The sequence below is a fragment of the Danio rerio genome, chromosome 21, assembly GCF_052040795.2.
Source record: "Danio rerio strain M-AB ecotype USA chromosome 21, GRCz13ab, whole genome shotgun sequence".
Lineage (NCBI taxonomy): Eukaryota > Metazoa > Chordata > Actinopteri > Cypriniformes > Danionidae > Danio > Danio rerio.
The window spans coordinates 9594934-9618877 of NC_141041.1; the positions used below are offsets into that span (position 1 = coordinate 9594934).

General features: G+C 36.9%; 1 protein-coding gene across 34 annotated transcripts in view; it reads left to right on the plus strand.

The window, feature by feature from the left end:
• The first annotated feature begins 2772 nt into the window (after nt 1-2772).
• The window catches only part of dennd1a (DENN/MADD domain containing 1A), a 47941-nt gene continuing 26769 nt past the window's right edge, over nt 2773-23944 (plus strand). For all 34 annotated transcript variants that reach the window (XM_087300695.1, XM_087300691.1, XM_087300694.1 and 31 more), the window contains exons 1-8: nt 2773-2929; nt 6710-6774; nt 14502-14545; nt 19692-19741; nt 19845-19964; nt 23057-23126; nt 23411-23491; nt 23712-23765. In XM_087300695.1, coding sequence (XP_087156821.1) covers nt 2913-2929; nt 6710-6774; nt 14502-14545; nt 19692-19741; nt 19845-19964; nt 23057-23126; nt 23411-23491; nt 23712-23765 — 501 coding nt within the window. In that variant the 5' untranslated portion in view covers nt 2773-2912. The remainder of the gene's footprint in view (nt 2930-6709; nt 6775-14501; nt 14546-19691; nt 19742-19844; nt 19965-23056; nt 23127-23410; nt 23492-23711; nt 23766-23944) is intronic.

Here is a 23944-nt window from a genome sequence, read left to right on the forward strand (position 1 = left end):
CTGGTGCTATTTCCATACCAGGTGGTGATGCAGCCAGACAGTTTTAAGTTTTTAGGTGATTGGTTAAGGAGACAAAGTGAGGCATGGTTTAGTGAGGTTATGAATTAACGCATAGATGACAAACAAACAAACAAACAAACAAACAAACAAACATTTAATTTTAACATTCAGAAAAAAAATGTTTGTTAGGGTTAATGTGTGGGATAGAATTTAATAAATATTATTTTAGTATGCATCTTTGCATCTATGAGCAGTGAAAGGAAGAAATACAATAACAGTCCCTGTTATGATTTATGTTTTCTTTTTGTCTTTTTTTTCACCCTCCTCTCCGTTTGCTCAACCCTTGGTTTCTTATGGTTTATCATTCTGTCGGATTCACCAATCCCAGGACGAGCCGCAAGGATTTAAAGCCCTGACAGACCAGTGTGTGTGGTGCGCTCTGCCTCGGCGTACCCTTTGTGCTCCACGAAATTTGTTTGTTCAATGCTTCGTCCATTTGATGATTTATTATCTCAGTTACTGTGGTAATTCGAGTTTGCTTGTTGAACTTTGTTGGCTTTAAGTAACATAATGTGATTGTTGTTGTGTGATTCTAAACTAAGCTTTGACGGACTTATCCTGTTTGTTTTAGTTTAGATTGATGTTTTTGTTAGATTAGTTTGAGTGTTTTGCCACCTGTGTATTTTGAGTTTTGTAGTTTAATTAGTTTAGTTCGGGTGTCGTATACACTGAAGATCTCGGTTTTTGTTTGTGTTTCTTTTTGACGCCTAGTTTAGACATTAGATTTAAGGATTGTTTTGTTTTGTTAATTTCTTTGATTTGGCTTACACTCGTTGTTTTTGTTTAAAGATAATAATTATAAATGTTTATTTCTTTTTTTCCCCCATTTACTATTGTTACATATTGTTTCCATTATTGAGTAAAAAGCTTAAATAAGAGTAATTGATCCTTGCCTCATTCTTGATCTGTCGCACACATTACACCTGTCTCACCTAAATGTTACTGCATCCCACTTTAACATCCTAAACACGTAACAGTCCCATAAAATTGATCTGAAGTTTATTTCTTATTAACATGTTCTGAACGGCAAAAGTTTTGTATCTATTTCTCAATAATGATAAGAAATAATATTCATTCATTCATTTTCTTTTCGGCTTAATCCCTTTATTAATTAGCGGTCGTCACAGTGAAATGAACCGTCAACTTATCCAGCACATGTCTTATGCAGCGGGACGCCCTTCCAGCTGCAACCCATCACTGGGAAACATGCATACACTCCTATTCACACACATAAACTACACTCTCAGAAATAAAGGTACGCAAGCTGTCACTGGGGTGGTAAACATTTGTACTTAAAGGGTCCATGTTGATACCTCAAAAGTATATATTAGTACAAATTTTAAGAGCAACACTTTTATACTATTTAGGCACTAATATGTACCTTTGAGGTATTAATTTAGACCTTTTAGGTATCACTTTGTACATTTTGAAAAGGTACCACCCCAGTGACAGTTTGCATACTTTTATTTCTTAGAGTGTACGGACAATTTAGCTTACCCAGCTCACCTATAGCGCATGTCTTTGGACTGTGGGGGAAACCTGAGCACCCGGAGGAAACCCACGCGAACATGAGGAGAACATCAAACTCCACACAGAAATACCAACTGACCCAGCCGAGGCTCAAGCTAGCGACCTTCTTGCTGTGAGGCGATTTTGCTACCTACTATGCCACCATTATTATTATTTTGCATTAAGACAAAATGTAGAAAAGGATTGAGTGAATGATATAAGAAAAAATAAAACTGCAAAATAAACCAATTAAAAATAAATTAAAATAGAAAAGTGCATTTCAGAACTTTAGGGCCCCATGGCTGGAATTGCTTAGGGCTCCCAATTCACTAAATCCACCCCTGCCTGTGATGCATGAAAAGAGAAACACAACTTGTAAAATGGAAAAAAGAACCACTACAATTAACCTTTTACACTTAAAAACAGAAATTCAGAGCTAACCGCGGGTAACAGTCCTAAAATCAGGTAATATTTGGCAGCTCCATCAAGGGTTGCGTGCTGAATGTGCTGTTATAGCCTGGAAAGCAAATGTTGTTAGGGCACTATTACAACCTCCCCAGTCTAGGGTTGGAAATGAGTAATAAAGAAAGTGGTGGAGGTTTGAATGTAGATTTCCCTTCTACTGACTCACAAAAACAGCAAGCTTTGCGTAAAAAAGTATAAAGCATCTAGAAAATCGATGTTACTTCCGTCCCTGCTCTCCCCTACTGTATTTATTAATTTGTTTACTTTTTATTTGCTTTAATCTAACTTGTTCATGTTAATCAAACTATTATAATTATTTTAATAAACCATTAGTTTATTTTTTTATGTTGGTTTTTATTTTAATCATATTTTTTATTTAATACATTTAACCCCCCACCCCATGCCCCCCGGAGGGTCCCCGGACCTCAGTCACACCTCTGCCACAGTGCCACAGATAACGTTCTCTCCGTTTATAAAGTATGCCATAGTTTTAAACTCCGATTCAGTCAGTGCACTCCTAACAACAAAAACATCCCACTTCCCATCTGTCATACAGCTGTAACAGTTGTTATTGCAATTCATTCTAGCAATGCCCAGGCACCGCACACTACACTCCCTTATATGTCAGGCGACTCGTACGCCACTGCTTCTTCGCCGCGTGGGAAATGTAGTTCACCGCTTTATCGACTTTTAACCGCAGCCACGCCCTGAAAACTACAACTCCCACAACTCCTCAAGGCAGTAGTACCGTGATCCGCGCGTGGAGACCATGGCGTTCCTGAGCAGTATGTGACGGGGATAACGGGGAAATATAACTCCGACAGCGGGTTATTCTCACACTATTCAGAGGAGAGGATTGGATTTAAATAAAGAATAAAATGGGCTCTCGTATCAAGTAAGCGTCACTATCTCTCCCCCTTTCTCGGCGTTGTTATAAATGCCTCTCCAAAAGGCCTGTTTAGACTTGTTGCGACAGAGGGAGACTGTGCTTTTGGGGTTTGGGCGTTTATGTTGTTATTTGGATAATTAACGTTGCTGTTAATTATGTTTTCATATGTTCAGTAGCCGGGGGTGTGTGTATTTTTAATATTTAACGCTGTGTTATAGGCGGAGACACATTAAGACAATGAGACTGGAGATTGTTTACATGCCCTATATGATTGAATATATGCATATTTTGTATGTTACTAAGCGATAATCTTGATGTATGGTCAATCAAACGCATAACACTGTCAAATGAAGTGTAAGAATGGATTTATAAGAAGGTTTTGGGGTCTAATTACGTTTCCAGCTCAGTGACACTTGCCTGCTTAAGTAATTCAATGCAGTTTATGAATAAGAAATGAAATTGGGCCAGTCAGTGCCTTGCTGGTCACTGTGTTTTTCAAGGGTTAAAATCAGACCCAGATATCATTGAGGTAAAGTAGGTTTTATATTCACACATTTCAGACTTTCTCCTTAATAATATTATTTCAGGAAAGCATTCTGTGCAATTTGCAAATAGTCCAAACATTATGGCAGCCTATGACTATCAAAGTACACCATTGTTTATAGTCAAATAAATAGTGCTAATGTTGTTTGGAAGTCATGTTTACATGTAATTTAAGACCGAATATTTAAAGTGTCATGGTAAACACTATAGGGAGCGTGTCACAAGTTGACATTGAATGAATATGTGAATATAAAGGCAACTTTACATCTATCCAGATAACACTTTTGGTGACAAAGTTGCTCTTGTACTTACACATTCATACTTTCTCCCTATTAATATAATTTTAGAACTTCTAAATAGTGAAATCATATTAGCAGCAAATGACTAACAGGGTTTATCAGGTCATGGAAAACATGGAAAAGTCATGAAATTTTGACATGTCATTTTCTAGGCTTGGAAATGTTTTGGAAAAACCAACAAGGTTTTGGAAAAGTCATGGAAATTACATTTAAATTAAGCAATTCAGCAGACATTTTTGTTCAAAGTGACTTACGCTGTGGTCACACTAGAGCTTGTGCTTGCAAAATTGTGTCGTATGGCACTGCGAAAAAGGGCAGGGTTAAACAATATTATTCAACATTGGTAAAGTTAGTGATTGCTCCATATTTTACATTTCTTATTTTTGAATTATCTTCTATTGGTCTTACGCAGTCACCTGATGTGATTTCGCTGATAAGAATCACTAAGCTTAAACTTTCGAATGCAGTGAAATGTGAAACATGTCGCTCGTGCTTGCGCTTCTGGTCTGCCGCATTCGCATGCCTATGAATGGAAGTCTGTGGAGCGAAAATTGCAGCGTGATCGAGGCTTTGTAATAGAAGTAGTTTACATAATAGTTTAACAAACTATTAAGATTAACTATTACTATTAAGATTATTAAAATTTGTTTGAAAAATGTCTGTATATTGCCAAAAACATGCTCTCACATTAGTAGTGCTGTGTAAGCATCACCTTTTTACATAGATATAAAAATAGCTTTAAATTATTGCGTGTTTTATGATATGCTGTTATAAATTTAAATGTTTCTTATGAATTACCACATATAAGTAGACATTACATGAAACATTAGGTCATGAAAATTGACTTAAAGTCCTGGAAAAGTCATGGATTTTTAGTAGTAAAAATGTGTATGAACCCTGGATTAAGAACAGCATTGCTGTACAAAGTCAAACAAATAGTGCTAATGTTGTTTTCAAGTCATGCTTGCATGTGATTTCAGACCGAATATTCAAAGTACCATGGTAAACAATATAGAGAGCATGTCACAAGTTGTCACTGAACGAATGCACGGATATAAAACCAACTTTACCTCACTGTTTTGGAAACAGCCTGAAGGACAGAACAAAGTCAGACAGACATTCATTCAGTTTAAGTTTGTTGTTGATCTGTCTGTTCATTAATGGTGATATTTGATAAACTCTGGAATTTTTAAACAATTCTTTATTGAATTCATTGACAATGTTGAGAAATTAGGTCTTCATATATTTGTGTGTCTTATTTAATCCATATTTTGAGCAAATTTTAATTTCAAGCAATAAAAAAAAGTTCATGCAATACTGCTAAGGTCAGAGAAACCATGCAAATGTTGTTAGTCAGTTTTATTTTTACATTTCTGACTAGCTGACAGGCTTATTTTGTGGTTTCTGTAAACAGATAGGATATTTTTTTTCTGCAGTAGATGAGTATACTGTCAGTAATGTGGGAAATGTGACCTTATTCACTTTAGCATTGACCTCAAATCTGAACACAAGCAAAATGGCAAAAGCAATTTTTTCCCTTTGGTAGGCTTATATTACGTCTTTTTTTCTTTCTTCTTTTCGTCATTTGATTTGATCTGATCACTCACACTTACCATTGTTCCACCCACAAGGGATTAGAAAATAAAATAAGTGATAAATATTGTATCTTAAAATTATGAAAGATTTGGTTCGTCTCTTTTTTTTAAATAAAACATTTTTACTTTTGATTAAAAAAGCATAAATAGCATTGGTTTTAGTGAATATAATCAAATAGAAATGCATATTCTATCAGATGCATATGTTATATGTTTATTTATGTAAAATATATTTTGATTTAAAAAAAAGCTAAAATATTTTCTAGCTGTAAGATGTTTTTGCCAAATAGTAATTAAAAGCAGTTTGTTCTGTTTACATCTCAAAGTGCTGAACATCAAGTCTGTAAATTCTCAAAATCAATGTCACACCATTAAATAAAAGGTCTTTTTATAACGAATACCCTTTATGGATGTTTTTTTTTTAAAGTTATCCCCAGGCAGAATTGTAAGTTATTTATCAAACATTAAATTGAATCATTATATTTAATTTTTAATATAGAGTTTTTGTGAATTGTATTGGAGCAATTCCATGCAAAGTCAACCTTGCCACGAAGAAAAATCAGTTTTCATTAAAATACCGAAATCGTTTCTAGGTTTTTTGTGTAAGCCGATATTTTACAGTACTTTAGAAATACTCAAAACTGTCTCTTGTCAATGTTTATAAACAATTGTGTTTGATTTACCAAAGTCACAGACTCACAGGAGTGGCAATTTCACATCCGTCACATCCATAATGCAGAGATGTCACATCCATAATGAAGCGTTTCCCTCATAAATGCCAAAATATTAAATCAAATCAAATCAATCTTGTTTGTTATATAGAGAGGCAACTCTAATCCTTTTAATTAGCATTATTTTTTTAGGTTGTGCAGTTTAATTCACAGAATTTCTACAAAGCGTGTTGTATACTGCAAACTTGCATGCTTTTTTGGTCACATCCATAACGCATGTTTATTTTTCTCATTTAAAGTACAAAACATGTTTTACAGACTGATATTTTTCTGATCCCAGAACTCTGTGGTCCGTTCTTTTTGTAAATATATACAGATGTTTTAATATAATGTCAACATATACTTTCTCTGTGTATTTATGTTTTGAGTTTTTACTCCAATTGTCACATCCATAATGCTGGAATTGCTCATTTATTCATTTCTATTTATGTATTTGTTTGTGTATCATCTCTGATTGAGTTCTTATCATGTAATGTTTTATGTATATTGATCTTGTTATGAAATAGCCAAAAGTTGCTGATATGGCAATAAATAAATACAAAAAAGACTCAAAATTCTTACACATTCTTTAGATTGTTTCTGTATCTGACCTTTCACCTTGTTTTATTTACGTTTTAGGGAGAGCCCTGGGTCAGCCTTTGAGGTGTACATGGAGGTGGTGCATTCTGGGACGGCTGGCTCTGGTGAGTCTGTTTTCACAAATATAATAATCATGTGTAGGGCTGCTCTATTATGGGAAAATTCATAATCACGATTATTGTCATAATTGTAATCACGATTATTCAAAACGATTATCAGTTGAAGTCAAAAATATTCGTCCTCCAGTAAATTTATTTTTATATATAAATATTTCCCAAATTTTGTTTAACAGAGGGATTTCTTTACAGTATTTCCTATAATATTTTTTTTCTTCTGGAGAAAGGCTTATTTGTTTTGTTTCTGCTGGAATAAAAGCAGGTTTGAATATTTTGAAATCTATTTTAATAGCTCGATATTATTAGCCCCTTTAAGCAATATATATGTTTGATTGTCTGCAGAAGAAACTACTGTTATACAATGACTTGTCTATTTACGCTAGTTAAGCCTTTGAATGTCACTGTAAGCTGAATATCTTGAAAAACATCTAGTAAAAATAATGTGCTGTCATCATAGATAAGATAAAATAAATCAGTTATTAGAAATAAGTTATTAAATCTGTTATGTTTAAACTGTTTTTTAAGCATCTTCACTGTATTTTTAATTTTATTATTAATTAATAATAAAAACAGTCGGCAGCAGCAGGAATACCGCACGCTGTCTCTTTAAGAATAGTGCGGCTATGATATGGTTTCTCTTTCTCGTGTCTTTTGATTCTCAACTTGTTTGTTTATTACACAAATGAGGGTTAATATGAATAATCACTAAACACTGCGCTCTGACACAAATGTGCATGTATTTGACCCTTAAAGCGCTCACATTAAGATGTGTGTGTGCTCTGCTGTCTGAGGCTAAGCGCGGCGCGGCGCGCACGCAAACACACACACACACGCTACCTGTCCGAGGCTAAGCACGGCGCGCACACACACAACAGCACGTGCTCTTTTGCGCTTTTAAAAATATGAATGATGCGCATCCCGTGCTGCAAAAGTTACATTACAGCACATGCTTTTAGTCATTTTCACGTGGAACTGAGTTTTGCAGAGGCAAAGAGTTTTCACACATGTACAACTAGAAAGGGTACGTGATAGAATAATCGTTTATCTCGATTAATGGTTTTTCATAATCATTGAAAGCCAAAATCGAAATCGAAATCGGATTTTCGATTAATTGCACAGCCCTAATTTTGAGGCCCACACAAACAGTTGAAGTCAAAATGATTAGTCCTCCTGTGAATATTTTCCAAATGATGTTTATCAGAGGAAGACATTTTTTTACAGAATTTCCTATAACATTTTTTTCTTCTGGAGAAAGTCTTATTTGTTTTTTTTATTTCGGCTAAAATAAAAGCAGTTTTTAATTTTTAAAAAAACATTAAGGTCAATATTATTAGCCCCCTTTAGCAATTATTTTTTGATTGTCTACAGAACAAATCACTGTTATACAATGACTTCTCTACTTACTCTAACCTGCCTAATTAACTTAGTTAAGTCTTTAAATGTCACTTTAAGCTTTAAGCTGAAAATATCTAGTAAAATATTATTTACTGTCATAATGGCATAGAAAAACTAAATCAGTTATTATAATTGAGTTATTAAAACTATTATGTTTAGAAATGTTTAAAAAAAAATATTCTTTCCTTTAAGCAGAAATTGGAGAAAAAATATATAGAGGCTAATAATTCAATATCAATGTCAATTTTATTTATATAGCACTATTATACACAACCAAAGGTTGACCAATGTGCTGAACAATACAAATCACAAAGAACAAGTATGAAATTATAGCTAAAACAAACAATTCTCACTAATAGTTATTAAAGCTAAAAACAAACAAACAATTCTCACTGATAAAATGCCAAATCAAAAAGGTCAGTTTTCAACCTAGATTTAAAAACAGACAGAGATGATATAGACCTAATACAGAGGGGCAGAACATTCCACAAGGTAGGACCAGCTACTGCGAAAGCCCGGTCACCCCTGCATTTAAGCCTCGACTTTGGGATGTATAATAGTCTCTGGTTAGATGACCGAAGAGACCGACCAGGCTGATGCTCAGTCAACAGGTCTGACAGGTAGAAAGGAGCTATGCCATTTAGAGATTTAAAAACCAGGAGAAGAAGTGACACGATAGTGCACAGGCAACCAGTGCAAAAAGCGCAAAACTGGTGTAATGTGGTCATATTTTTTGGTACCGGTTAAAAACCTTGCAGCCGCATTTTGAACTTACTGTAGGCAGGATAGAGTTGTCTGACTGATCCCAAAATATAGCGAATTACAGTAGTCCAATCTAGAAGTAATAAAAACATGAATTATTTTTTCAGAATTTTTTCTAGATAAAATAGGTTTGACTGTTTTTAAAATTCGAAGTTGAAAAAAGCAGGATTTGATCACTGCGTTAATCTGTTTATCAAACCTCAAGCCATCATCAAAGATAACACCCAGATTTTTTACACAATTCAAAAGGTATAATAATTCTGACTTCAACTGTGCTTCCTCATAATGCAATGATTCACTGTAGTTCACTTAAAATTGTCTTCCTTTTTAAGTTTGAGACAATAATTTAAGTGAACTAAATCTGTAACTTGTGTCACTTCCTGGTTTATGAAAGGCTTGTTCAGTGATTCAATGCAAATGTATTATCAGTCCACCAGAACAGATTTTTATGAGGGGCACGGCTGTAACGATGTTATGATGAACTAAATGTGCAGTTAATGAGTTAAACGTCAATACCAGTTCAACAGTTTTGTTTGAGACATACAGTTGAATACAGTCTTCAATCTGAATTCTTTTATTTTTTCTTCACAATTTTTGTTTATAATGGAGAGTAAAAAATAAACATTTCCAAACTTAATAGTTTGAATTATTAAGTTTTAATAGCTGATTTCATTTACCTTTGCTATGATCAAGGTGACATAATATTTTACTAGATAGTTACTAGATTAAAAAATAAATAAATCTATGCCCACTTTTAATAAAAATATAAAATATACAGGCAGCACGGTGGCGCAGTGGGTAGTACAATTGCCTTACAGCAAGAAGGTCGCTGGTTCAAGCCCCGGCTGTGTCAGTTTCTGTGTGGAGTTTGCATGTCCCTGTGCATATTGTCTAAGCCGAATGAAAATGAATGAATGAATGAATAAAATATACAAATATAAATACAAAATATATATATATTTTTTAAATATTGTTTATAAAAAACAGTGCTGAAGTCTTGATGTCTTTGGGGGCGATTTATTTCTAAATATAGTTTCAAAAGTACAGCCTTTATTGAAACAAAAATGTGTGTGTGGCATTATAAATGCCAGCTTTAATCAAATTTAATGCTTACTTGCTCAATAAAAGTATAAAAAAAACAATCTTGCTGACCCCAAACTTTTGAACAGTAGTGAACAATAGTCTGCACTCGAGCTGTTTAAAGTGTCTCCCCCATTGAAACCCCTAGACGACGGTTGCTTAGCGACCGTATGGTTTGATGAAGGCAGCATGAGCAAAGCATCTTGGGTCTGTTCTCTTGAGACAGACCTTCCCTTGGCGTTCACACATCCACACACTCTCAAATCCCACTGAAAGCTGAGGAAACCTTTCAGATTAGCCTGAGGGTGTGTGTTTATATCTGAACTCTCACTGAATGAAACAGACAGTGGATATACTGATTTTTGAACTCATCTCTCACAACTTTAATTCAGTTGGTTTGAAATGTGCTATTTTCAGAGATGCATTTATTAAAAAAAGTATCTCATGTAATCAAAACCGATCATTTATTGTTATATAATGTCTGTGTTTTTGGGTTTATTGTATACAGTTCATCATTGTTGCCAGAGCTTGACATTAACTTTTTTGATCAGCAGCCACTGTGGCTAGTAGATTTTCTACATTACTAGCCACTTGCCATTTTCACTAGCCACAATTTTGTTGTTGGGCAAATATATATTAAATGCATAAATTTGACTTTAACATGCTAAAATGACTTGATTTAGGGCCTACTCACACTATGCCATCCGTACCGTGCCCAGGCCCGTTTCCCGGATCGTTTGAGAAGTGAGTGCGCTGAATCGGGCTCAAGCTCGGTTCACTTGGCCGGCCCTGGCCCGGTTGGAAGAGGTGTGCCTGAGCGCGGTTCACTTGGGCTTTGGCGCGGTACGCTTGCGTGTGAGTGCAAAATGTGCCAAAGCCCGAAACTGAAAGCGAGACGTGACTTTTAAGGGGCCGTTTCATATGGATTTATTAGTCATTCTTGCTGTTCAGTGAACGCAAACTGCCGTAGTTTATTAAAGACGAGAACTCACAGCACGACAGCTGCGCGGCTTCAGCAGACCTCCTCATTCCTCCAGCACGAGAGCATTATGATGGTTTTTGAGCGCCAAAAGTGGCGGATCTGTTCGGCGAAATATCTGACTGTGTGTCACCCCATCCCTAAGGACTGTTTGGCGAAATATTTGACTGCATGTCACTGCATAACAAACGACTGAAACGTTGAACAGCACAGCAGCGATGACGTAAGCATGCCGAGGCCCATTTGTGGTGTGAGTGCGGGCCGTCGGGGGAGATGGGAGGGGGGACAAGCTTGCTTTGGCCCGGTTCGAGGCAACTGTACTTAGTGTGAGTACGGCCTTAGATTTTGTGTTATCTCCACATGCCTCCTCATTCATTTAACTGTTTTATATGTTGTTAATTAGGGTTGGGGGATGTTGATTAATTTGGCATTGTATGATGTCGTTTACTGCTATTTTATGTCATTTTGCTCACATGAATAATTGAATATAAATCAGATGATGTCATTACGCTGATGTGCCGTCAGCCAATCGTTGCATTGCTGATCATGATTTTGGGGATCGTTAGATCTGTCCTTTACAACACACGCAGCAATCTCAGATCAGTTCATCCAGACATTTTAATCTGATTCGCGAACTTGTTTGAAGAACCAAATTAGCCAGAGATCAGTTATCAAGATAAACAGATCCAGGATCTGCCAAATCATCTTAGATCATTTAAGCGAGGTACGAAGAACGGACCCTAGTTCAGTATGGTTCAATAATCACTTCTGAGAGTCCAAACACTGAAGAGCAATCCATCGATGCGCAGATCCCGAACCATGCAAGCCAGTGGCGACAGCAGCGAGGAAAAAACTAACTAAAGAATTAAAAAACTTAGAGAGAAACCAGGCTCAGTTGGGCACGACCATTTCTCCACTGGCCAAACGTCTTGTGCAGAGCTGCAGTCAAGACGCCGGAGGCTGGAGCTGGACCTCAGCGAATACTCGTCTGTCCCTGGAGCGTCGCATGAATCATGAAACAGCCCGGTCCAGGATATGGAAACCTTGGGATCATCTCATCGCTGGTCTTGGATCGATCAGTGGCGCTTCGTAGTCTGAGGGCCTCGGGATGAGTATCCCCAGGTGGAAATAGAGAATAATTAGCATAGCTGCTGTTCATAGTGTATATAAACGAGATGCAAAAACCTGTGTGGAGCACATTCATGGATCATACCGCTAAGTGATGGTCTGAGTTAGAGCTGCACGATTCTGGCTAAAATGAGGAGCGCCATTTTTTTGCTTAAAATAAAATCACGATTTTCTCACGATTCCGTAGATGTAAAATAAAGGTATGGTAAAAACAAACATATGCACAACATCAATAATCATATTATGTGTAGGTCTACTGGTTTCTATGAATAATTCTATTTTACTTATAATAATTCTGATGTTGAATTATTATGTTTGAGATATATGCTTGCTATCTGTCATATTAGACAAATTTATTCACTGGTAAAATCAGACATTTGCCATTATCAGATTATATTCAACAATATATAAGCTAGAGTAGTTATACTGACATTGTAAACATTTATTTTCATGCACAACTGTGGGTTCGCTATGAAAGAAAAAACATATCAAATGCTTGTGGTAATCATAACTCTAAAATGCGATTTGATCGCGCGGCCTCTCTGTGATAACAGCTCACGTCACGTGTGATATCCCGGCCACAAAAACATCATTATATGAAGATAAAAATGGCATTTTAGGTGAATTATACCTTATAAATACAGTATGTGACTCATTCAACACCATTTGGAGGTGTCCATGTCACTGAGCAACGTGTGTGAAACAATGAAAAGACTCGTGCAGCCGCCTTTGCTTCTCTCCTGAACTTGAAAATATGATTGGCAGAATAGTAGAAATGCTGGATTAAGATCGTCTAGGGCAGGGGTCGGCAACCCAACATGTTGAAAGAGCCATATTTGACCAAAAAAAACAAAAAACAAATATGTCTGGAGCCGCAAAAAATGTAAAGCCTTATATAAGCCTTATAATGAAGGAAACACATGCTGTATGTATCTATATTAGCTATATTAGCCTACTAAAAAAATGAGTAAGTTGGCTATAAATACATAATGAGCCTTCATGATTAAATAGCCACTGAAATAAGGTGGTTGGTGTTTATTTCGTTATCATTTAAACACTTCAGCACAGCCTCTGGTCTTTTAGTGGTATTAATTTGATCATTTCTTCTTGCGGCCCATCAGAGTTCACATACCTGCATAAAAGCGCGTTGAATATCGGTCAAATCACAGGCAATTTAGTATGCTGGCACTGAATTAATGTCCTTGGTTTGCTGATCGTTGATGTTACCTGCCATTTTAATAGCCCTTTCCTTCACTGTCTTTGCGGAGAGAGGTATCTTTAATTTTTTGTATTATCTTGATTTTGTTTTTGAATTCTGCAAATAGGTGTTCTAATATGTTGAATGACTCCATGTAGTCACCATCTGTGAACGGTTTTCCATGCTTTATTATCTTCCGGTTTGTTTACAACAGCCACCTGCCTGGCATCCCGCCCTGCTGATAGAAACGTGTGTCGCAGGTTATGACGCAAATCTTCATTGACAGAAATGTTGAAATTAAATATTAATTCTACACACTTTTACAGCATTTGAAAACGTTAAAAATGTTTGTCCTCCTATAGAAATCATATTAAAACTGAAAAAATATATTAAACTCCCCCATCTTTTTCCATTTTCAAACATTTTTGAAAAAGCTCCAGGGAGCCACAAGGGCAGCGCTAAAGAGCAGCATGCGGCTCTAGAGCCGCGGGTTGCTGACCCCTGGTCTAGGGGGTCGAATCGAGATCGCGATCTTTTAACGATTAATTGTGCAGCTCTAGTCTGAGTGTATGCTTTACTAAACAGTCTTTAATCTAGTTTTGAATTGGGAGAGTGTGTCTGAGCCTCGGACATTATCAGGAAGGCTGTTTCAGAGTTTAGGAGCCATAAATGAGAAGGCTCGACCTCCTTTACTCGACTTTGCTATTCTAGGTACTACCAGAAGCCCTGAGTTTTGATATCTTAAAGAGCGAGTTGGATTGTAGAAAGACAGAAGGTTGGTTAGATAAACAGGAGCTAGATTATTTAAAGCTTTATATGAAACAAGCAATATTTTAAATTCAATACGAAATTTAACAGGCAGCCAGTGTAAGGAGGATAAAATTAGGGTGATATGATCATATTTTCCAAACCTGGTAAGAACTCTGGATTTTGCATTTGCATTTTGTACTAGCCGAGGTTTGTTAATAGAGGATACTGGGCAGCCAGCAAACAGCATTACAGTAATCCAGCCTAGAAGTCATAAAAGCATAGACTAGCTTTATCATTATCATAATTTTATTTGTTAACATTCCCCAGATTTTTTGTACTTGCTAGGTAAATTGTGATGATATAGAAAAACACCTGTGTGTATGCATCTATTTAATAACTTTCAGATTTCTGTATTATTTTCAGGACTAGAGGTGCGCAGAAGTTTCCCCGACACATACACTGAACAGGTTTGTGCTTCTTAATTTTTTTTCCTCTGTGTTTCTCCAGGGATGTTGAGGTAGATCTCATAATTGTTGCTCACCTCAGTGATAATGCATTGAGCACCTGCTCTGACAGATGGAGTTTAAACCACTAGAGAGTCTGCGGTACCAAACACCCTCTGAAGGGGATTTAACCAAACTCACTCAAGATTGTGACTCAGGCTTACATATGCTTTCGCTGCGTCTGACTTCTGCTTATTCCCTCTTCTGTGAATGACACTATATCTGAAGTAGTCAGCAAAATCATATGCTGATGTAAATATTGTCTGCCAAAGAGCTCTGAAGGTGATGAGTGACTAGCAACTGTTTTCTCTTTTATTTATTGATATACATTTGAATTCATGCTAATCAGTGTTTCTGCACAGATAGGAGAACTCGTCCCAAAAAGAAGTAATAAAGGCTGCAATAACAATCACTTATCTACCTAAATATTTGTAATACAGTGGTCCCTTGTTTATCGCGGGAGTTATGTTCTAGAAATAGCCCCATTATATTTATATTTATTTTCAGAGATGTTTTAAGGCTGTAAAACCCCTCACTACACATTTTACACACATTTTTTTTGACGGGCATTAACATTTTCACACTTTTCTCTTTCGTTTAAGCTCTCAAAGTTTAAACCTTTGTAGAAAAATAAGTCCAGTATTATAGAATAAAAACAAAGATCAAAACCTGTTGTCAGGCGCAAAACGTTCATAAAGCTTTTTAGCTTTAGTGTGGATAATATTGACGTCCAGCGTAATGTTCTTATTCCTGCAGTCACTGATCCACAAAGCGAAAGCAGACTCCATCCTTAAAGGGGTCACAGCAGATGCGCCACACACAGGACAGTTGGAAGTAAACACGGACGCACACATTCGCATGTTAATTAAAATGCAATTATTCAGATGGCGCTCTGTTGTGTGGTAGAAATATGAACAGTGTGCTGATTCTTAGCTGGGCACCACAGACAGCTGCCGACTCTCGGCGCCAGTGTGCGTACCCTGAAACCTATGTTTGCATGGCGCTCTGTGGAGCGACGCATCCGGTGTGTCACCCCTTTATGACTAATCCTTTTTGCATCTTTCTTGAAACTCACACTGCTAGCGGTAGAAAATTGATGTTAATTTGGCAAGCTAAACGCATTCAGTACTGTACCGGAAACATGGAGAAGATTGATTGATTATGGTCTACAGCCAATCAGGACGCAGAACACAATGCTAAAAGCATGTAAAATTGCAAACAAAAAAATCTGCGAGACCGCGAAAGGTGAACCACGTTAAAGTGAGGGACTCAACACTTGTAAACAATCGCTCGCGCCATTCGCGCGACTCTCGGTCCCGCCCAGACTCGTCAGCGCTACCAAGCTGTCCAATCACAGAGCTTGCGCTACGCGTTGTTTCGACGTGAAGTTACATTTTTGAGAGGTGCACGTCAGTGACGCCGACGGCCACGGCGAAGGGCTATGCGTCAGCGCCGTAGCATACGCCGGCGTTTGACGCAGAAGTATAAATCAGCCTTAGTGTTCATTCATTCATTTGTTTTCTTTTCGGCTCAGTCACTATATTAGTCTGGGGTTGCCACAGCAGATTGAACCACCAACTTATCCAGCATTTGTTTTATTATATTATTAATGACCTCCAGAATCAAGAGCGTCTGTGCTCCGCATCTCACGCCTTCAAATGCCACCACACGTTCATTGCATGTCAGGATTGCCTTCTGAGGTGCAAGTCTTTTATTAAATGAAGAAAAGATTGTCACAGCTTCTCCTACTGCAGCAAATTCTGTTTTTACTGTTGATATTTGGCGCCAGATAATCAGGAAGTGACAATTTTGTTCGCTTTGACTCATTGGGTCTAAACAGCTTTATTTGCACATCTTTTTTGCAATAATTCAGTTTGCGCACAAGGTTACTTCGCATTTTTGAATGGAAACATAGCTTGTGATAAATTAAATCGTGGTTAATAGGGAAATCAGTTAATTGTTGCATCCCTAATGTGTGTGTATAACTGGAACCGATGTGTGTACCTGGCCACTCTGTTTACTCTTTGTCTACACACACACACACACACACACACACACACACACACACACACACACACACCAGGGTGTCTGCAGTGTCTTAAAGTTTTAGGCCTTATAAAGTCTTAAGTTCATTGAAATATTGTGTGTTGTAGGTCTTAAATCATTTTAAACTGGTATTAATTTTCCTCTGTCCATGTAAAGCTATGCCATAAGGGCGACAGACATCCAATCAACAACAATATATCTCAATAAAACTTTTAACTAAAATCTCATGGACAGATTGTTGTGCAATGCGTTTAGTTTACTAAAGTTTTTAAGAAAGGTTAAGAAAGCTTATCGTGAAGTAAAAGAGTATGTATTCAACTGGAGTTTGCTTGTTTTGATGCATTATTTAAAATATGTGGCTAAGAGCTTTTTTGATGAGGCAAGTTAAATTATTTTCCATTAGTCTATTATAAAAAAGTCCTTAGCGTTCAGTGCTATATAAGTCGGAAATTTCATTCATATTGGTCTTAAAATTGAAACCTGACACACGCACAGACACAGCTTTACTCATTCTGAATGTTGGGTCCACTGCTCCCAGAAGGCAAACCCAGTGGTGAAGCTCTGTAATCTGGGCTGCGTCGCCTCCCTCTCCTCTGTCATGCTATTGTTCCAGGGATAATCCTTAACTCCTGACACAGATGAGAGCAGAAAACTATACACGCATACGCACTCTCTCACAAACACCCCTGAGGGCAAAAGTCCATATGGAGGGGAACCAGAGCAACAATTCTCGCCCAAGGGTTTAAATACTGTGGTAGCTCCAGAGCAACACACAGTTTCATCTGTGCAAGTGGTGCTTTTGTGTGAATGAAGCTAGTGATTATACTTCGGTGTATATTGCAGGATTTGTTTTTGGGTAATTTAGTGTTTTTTAATGCAAGCTGCATGCATTTAATAAAAATTACAAGAACTGTTTTAATTTGTTTTTAAAAAGTAATTTTATTTCTGTGACGCAAAGCTGAGTTTTTAGTAACCTTACTCCAATTCACAGTGTCTTATGATCCTTCAGAAATCCTAATGATATGCTGATTTGCTACTCGGGTAACGTTCTTTATTATTAACAAACAAATCAGTTTTTTTTAATGCTTCATATTTTTGTGGAAACCTTAGCTCTCCCAAGCAAATTAGTTATGTATGAAAGACATTTATCATTTTTTAATATTTTTATTTATAATATATTTTTTTCTTTTTAACTTTCTTTTCGTCAAAAAATCCTAAAAAAAACATTATAGTGATCACAAAAATATTACATAATGTGTTCAGCATTTATGCTGTTAGGAGTTCCACATGAGGTGGTTATTAATTAGCAAATAACTTAAATATTACGAACGTAAACATTAGGTAAGCAGCTAACATTGGCTGTTTCTCAATACCAAGTACGCAAAGTTCGGACTTGTGTCCTTGGAAGTTCAGACTTGCCAAGTTCAGATTTGGAAGAACGAACTCCAGAGGACACAAGTCGGGTACTTCTTCAAATGGAACAGCAGTGTACTTTATAACGTCACTCACCATGGATTCATCGGTTTCACTGTACATTAACAATAAAATAATTTAATTAATATTATATTTATATTATAAATCTACATTTTTGATTTAAGAAAATAAACACATATATTCGGATAAATGTGAATTAAAATGTGTTGTTATACACAGACACGTGTCTTTGATTATCACATTTATTAAACTACAATGGTAATTATACACTGGCCCAATACAATAAGAAATAGACATACACGATAAGAAATAAAGATTACGTCAAACAATTCGGTAAACAAAGACAAACAGCGTACAACACAATAACATAATTAAAGACAACTATAAAAGGTAACACAACAACACTGCCAAAATAATACACCTGAGAACAAATAATAGATTTATAAGACCAAAAACTGTCCGTTAGATATTCGCAAGATGTCATGAATATCATATTTTAACTGCAATGGAGTGATGAGGTCCAGCGGTACATCCGAGATGGCCTGGACGAATTAAAGCTGCTCTGGCGGGAGAGCTGTTGACGGAGCTCCCGCTGGCAGGCTGGGAGTCAGAGTCCGCATAAGCCGAGGCACATCGTCAAAGAAGCGCCATCTTTGTGAATAAACTGCTATTCGAGTTTAAAACAACTACATTCTCGCCTGAAAAACTGTTAACTTTATTTTGTGACACAGTTAAGGAGTATTTTTAAAACTGTACGGGTTTCCTCCGTCATTAGCGCTTACTGGTTACGCTGCAATGCATTCTGGGAGACCCGAGCTTCGCAAGTTCACACAAGTCACCTCTTGATGCATCCTTGGCCAAAGGGGCAGAGCAAGTACACATGCGGGAATTTCATCTGTACTTGGAAAGACATGAACTTTAGAATTGGAACAGTACTTTAACCCTTGTAACCGAACAGGCAACGGTTGATGGCGTTTCACGAGGACATAAGAGCGCAACTACAGACAAGAACGCATATTGAGAAACAGCCATTGTAACCGCGTGTCTTAACAACATGCTACTTCATGAGATTTGCAGTGATAAGCAATTTGGCAGTTTGCACCAGACAAAACACTACTGAAATTGAAATACAGCTATTTAGAAGCACAGAATATGTGCACTCACTGCACTCCAACAAAATGGAAAGATTTATAATCTAATTAATACATATTAAACCTTTAACATTATTAAATGTAGATGCTGAATCACTGATATGTGTAAGCTTGCACTGAGTCTCAGTTGTAAAGTTCAATTTCATGCTGTTGTTTTTATTTAGAACACAAGTTTAATCAGCCGTTAGGCTTGATAATCAGGCTCGCTCCTGTCAATCTGGCAACCTGCACTTGCTTGTGTTTTGAATCAGGTGTGCAATAACTAGTTTAACCACTGGGTGTCAAACTTGCATACTGCATTTTTAATAGCTAAGCACCAATAATAACTGACTTCTGATGAAATGTGTGACACTGAAGACTATGACTTTGCATCACAGGAATAACGTTTTTTTTATATATAAAAATAGAAAACATGTTTTAAATTCCTGATTATTTCAAAATGTTGACTTACAGTGTATGAATTCTTTCTTTTTGTCTAGGAAACGCTACAGACTATCCCAAAGTTTTGTTTCCCTTTTAATATGGACAGGTAATGTTACATGCAATCATTAATCTACCTGGCTTTTGAGGAATAGTTTCTTTTGCATTCTCAGAGCTGCTTATAAACTCTTTTTCTCTGTCCTGTCTTTCAGTATGGCCGTAGGTCAGGTGGGGCAGAACTTCACGTTTGTTCTAACAGATATCGACAGTAAACAGCGGTTTGGTTTCTGCCGCCTCTCATCAGGAGCTCACAGTTGCCACTGCATTCTCAGGTACAAACTTATGATTTTGAGAACCTTTTTTAGTTAAAGGGGTCCTATTATGCCTCTTACTCTTACTACTTTCAATATCAGTTATACTTTAACTAAACTTCTTTGAATGCCTCCATTGTTGTCCAGAGTTTTCTTCTCTGGACAAACAAACACATAATAAAATCACAAATTTAGCATGTCTACAGTTGACTCACTTTAAAAAAGGAAGTAAAGACGCTACATTAAATGCAACAAGCTAACTTCACTTAAAGGAAGTAAACGTGACATTAAAAGCAACAAGTTGACTTCACCTTAAGTAAGTAAATGCGTTACCAGGGCTCAAAATTAACCTTTTTGCTTGGTGGCACCAGTGCTCATAACTTAAAAAATTTAGGCGCATCAGCCAAAATTTAGTCGCACCCACCAATTATGAGCACTGTTACTACAAGTTTTTATGCAAACATATTTATTGTATTTGAAATCAACACTAATCAAACTAACAAGCAAAAAATAATAATATATGTATATGCAAGTGTGAGGAAAATATGTCTCAACAAAATCCCGTTATCACAAGAAAATACATTTTTATAACAGAACTGTGTGACCAAAGCATAGACGGAGCGCTCAAAAACCCTGCACGCACTGCTTGAATTAATCTGTTAACGGTATAACTGTGCTGTTCTCACAAGTGCTGTCTGATATTACACTGATGCTTTTGACACATACTGTACCTTATTATATGCATACGTCATGTTAATAGCCATACCGGTCTTTTTATGTGTAGCAATAATAGTTTACTCAATGTAAGCCCGTTTGCGATGGTGTACGTGGTGTTAAATTTGACATATAGCTGCCACTTGCACGGCAGACAGCATCTGGCGATTATATGAAGGATTAAACAGAACCTCTCGTGCTAGATGTGGCAAACAGTTACCTGAAAAACTCCATCCCAAAGACTTTTCATAGCGGACTTGAAGCCAATGGAAGTCTTCTACTCTTGGAAAAGTGTAGATGGTGGATTAACATTCAGCACATGATCACTAGTAAGCTGTGTCATTATTTGTAACTTTAGATGCCATGGTTTCTAACTAAATCTAACTAAATCTGTCAGTGTTATCTTCATTCTCATCTTCAGCGCTTTACAGTTTTTCGCGGTAGTAGCTCTCTCTGTCATCCGAAGCCAGAACTTGCTGTCTGGCTGATTGACAGCTGATATTAACCAGTCATTCGCGTTCAGTGCTAGAGCAGTGGTGGGCCAATAAGAAGAGCGCGAAGGTGGGGCAAGCATTACGGACTTGGATTTGTTTACTGCAGCAAGTTGACATGATAACTGTTTTAAACCATTCCTGAGCGCTGCGTTTCGCGTTCCAATTGCAGACAAAGCGCTTAAAGATGCATTCTGCGTGAATGTCTCCCGAATCCGCTCATGTGGTGAACATTTTGCAGTAAAAACTGGTCGCATCAATTTTAAGCACCTCACAGCAATGCTCCCAAATATATTTCAAGGTCGCATAGATAAAATTTCGGGCGCATATGCGACCAAAGTGGTCGCAATTTCGAGCCCTGGTTACATTAAAAGCAACAAATTGATTCTCTTAGGTAGTAAACACTTTTAAAGCAACAAGTTTACACATTGCATTGAAAGCAACATGTTGGCTTCACTTAAATTGAGACAAAATGTTATAAGGCTTTTGATGTTGTTGTGGTGGTTGTTTTTTATTGTTGTTGTTAATTTTAAGTATCGTTTTTAGTTTGAGTTTATATTTTTATTGAAATGGCCTTTAACATCTGTCAAAGGGGCCACCAATGAAAATTAGTCTTTGCGCAAATTTCACTACATTTACATTCTTGCGGAACGTTGTTTAATGTACTTACTCTTGTTGTGAAATAAATAAATGAATAAAATAAATTAAATAAATAACTTTGAACTGTTGACTAAATTTATATAATTATGCGCATATTTCATTTATTTTGTATAAGTTAGCAAACCGGGGCGAGGCAGTGGCGCAGTAGGTAGTGCTGTCGCCTCACAGCAAGAAGGTCGCTGGTTGAACCTCGGCTCAGTTGGCGTTTCTGTGTGGAGTTTGCATGTTCTCCCTGCCTTCGCGTGGGTTTCCTCCAGGTGCTCTGGTTTCCCCCACAGTCCAAAGACATGCGGTACAGGTGAATTGGGTTGGCTAAATTGTCCGTAGTGTATGAGTGTGTGTGTGTGAATGTGTGTGTGGATGATTCCCAGAGATGGGTTGCGGCTGGAAGGGCATCCGCTGCGTAAAAACTTGCTGGATAAGTTGGCGGTTCATTCCGCTTTGGCGACCCCAGATTAATAAAGGGACTAAGCCGACAAGAAAATGAATGAATGAATGAATGAATGAAGTTAGCAAACCTGTTGTCTGAAAATTAATAAGTAATCAAATCTCATTGACATTGTAAGAGTTGTTTAACAGGTCTAATATACTGATACATGTGATTTCGTCCTGACTGTTTACATTCAGATGTTTTGTTTTTGTTGTTGGACTAAACTAGGCATGAGCTTTAAAGGCTCCTCCCTCTTCGTGGGATGGGGAACAGCAGCTCATTTGCATTTAAAGGGACACACACATTTTTTTTTTATTTTAACACCCAATAAAGGGGTGGCATGGTGACTCAGTGGTTGGCACTGTCGCCTCACAGCAAGAAGGTTAGTTGGCATTTCTCTGTGCTCCAGTTTCCCCCACAGTCCAAAGACATGCACTATAGGTGAACTGAATAAACTAAATGGGCCGTAGTGTATGAGTGTAAAGGAGTGTGTATGGATGTTTCCCAGTACTGGGTTGCAGCTGGAAGGACAGCTGCTGTGTAAAATATATGCTGGAATAGTTGGCGGTTCATTCCACTGTGGCGACCCCTGATGACTAACCTGAAGGAAAATGAATGAATGAACACCCAAAAAAGTAATATCCAGTATTGTATAATGAATTAAAATTGAGGTCATTTAAGCAGAAACTTTAGACACATTCTGGGGAAACATGACATTATAGGTCATAAAAGAACATCTTTATTTGAAGCTATTTACTCCATCCACTTTTCAGATCAGTTTAATCTAATTGTGGTCTAACTTTTTATTTTGATATCAGCTACTTGCCGTGGTTTGAGGTGTTTTACAAGCTGTTGAATATCCTGGCAGACTACACAACCAAAGGACAGGTCAGTGGAGCAGATATCAGCTCTTTAATGTCAATGTGTCGTCTACATACAAATATACAAATTAAAGTATATGTGCTGATAAACATTTCTCACAGATTTCTTGCTTTATAATAATACTAAAATGACAATAACCTCTAAATACTTGTCTATAACCCAAAAATACAACTTTTTGAAGGTTCATTAATGACATGACCTTAATTTACTGAAGTGATTTTAGATTTTATAATGTCAAAGCTGAGCTGCTTACTGTTTTATTTTGCTTACTGTGTTTTTTTTTTCTACAGGACATTCAGTGGAGGGAGTTGTTAGAGTCTCTACATGTGTTAAACATCCCTGATCCTGGAGTGCCTGTGCATTTGAGTGTGGTAATATACAGGAATACACACACCTATATCAATGTATATTTTTATAAACAATATGATATGAGACTATACCATTTATATCCATGTTCTATAGTCTGATACAAGATATATACCATATGTCACAATATTTGATATTTGGGGGATCAGACAAGATGTTGGATATTGTAAGATATTATCTTTGTCTTGTATTAAGCTTATTACATTTCTCTGTCTCTCTCTCTAGCATTTGTTTTTCACAGTGCCTGATCCAAGAGAATTACCCAGTATACCTGAAAATGTAAGTCAAGTTTTCTCACAGTTTTTGTTGTCACGTTTTCACCTGGTATTAAGATGCATTTTTTAAAGTTCATCACACCACAATTGGTCATTAGAGATGGATTAAAGGTCCTGTGAAATTAAAAACAATTTATTTTAGGTCAGTATGTTAATCTTAAAGTTATCAATAATCTAATGTGC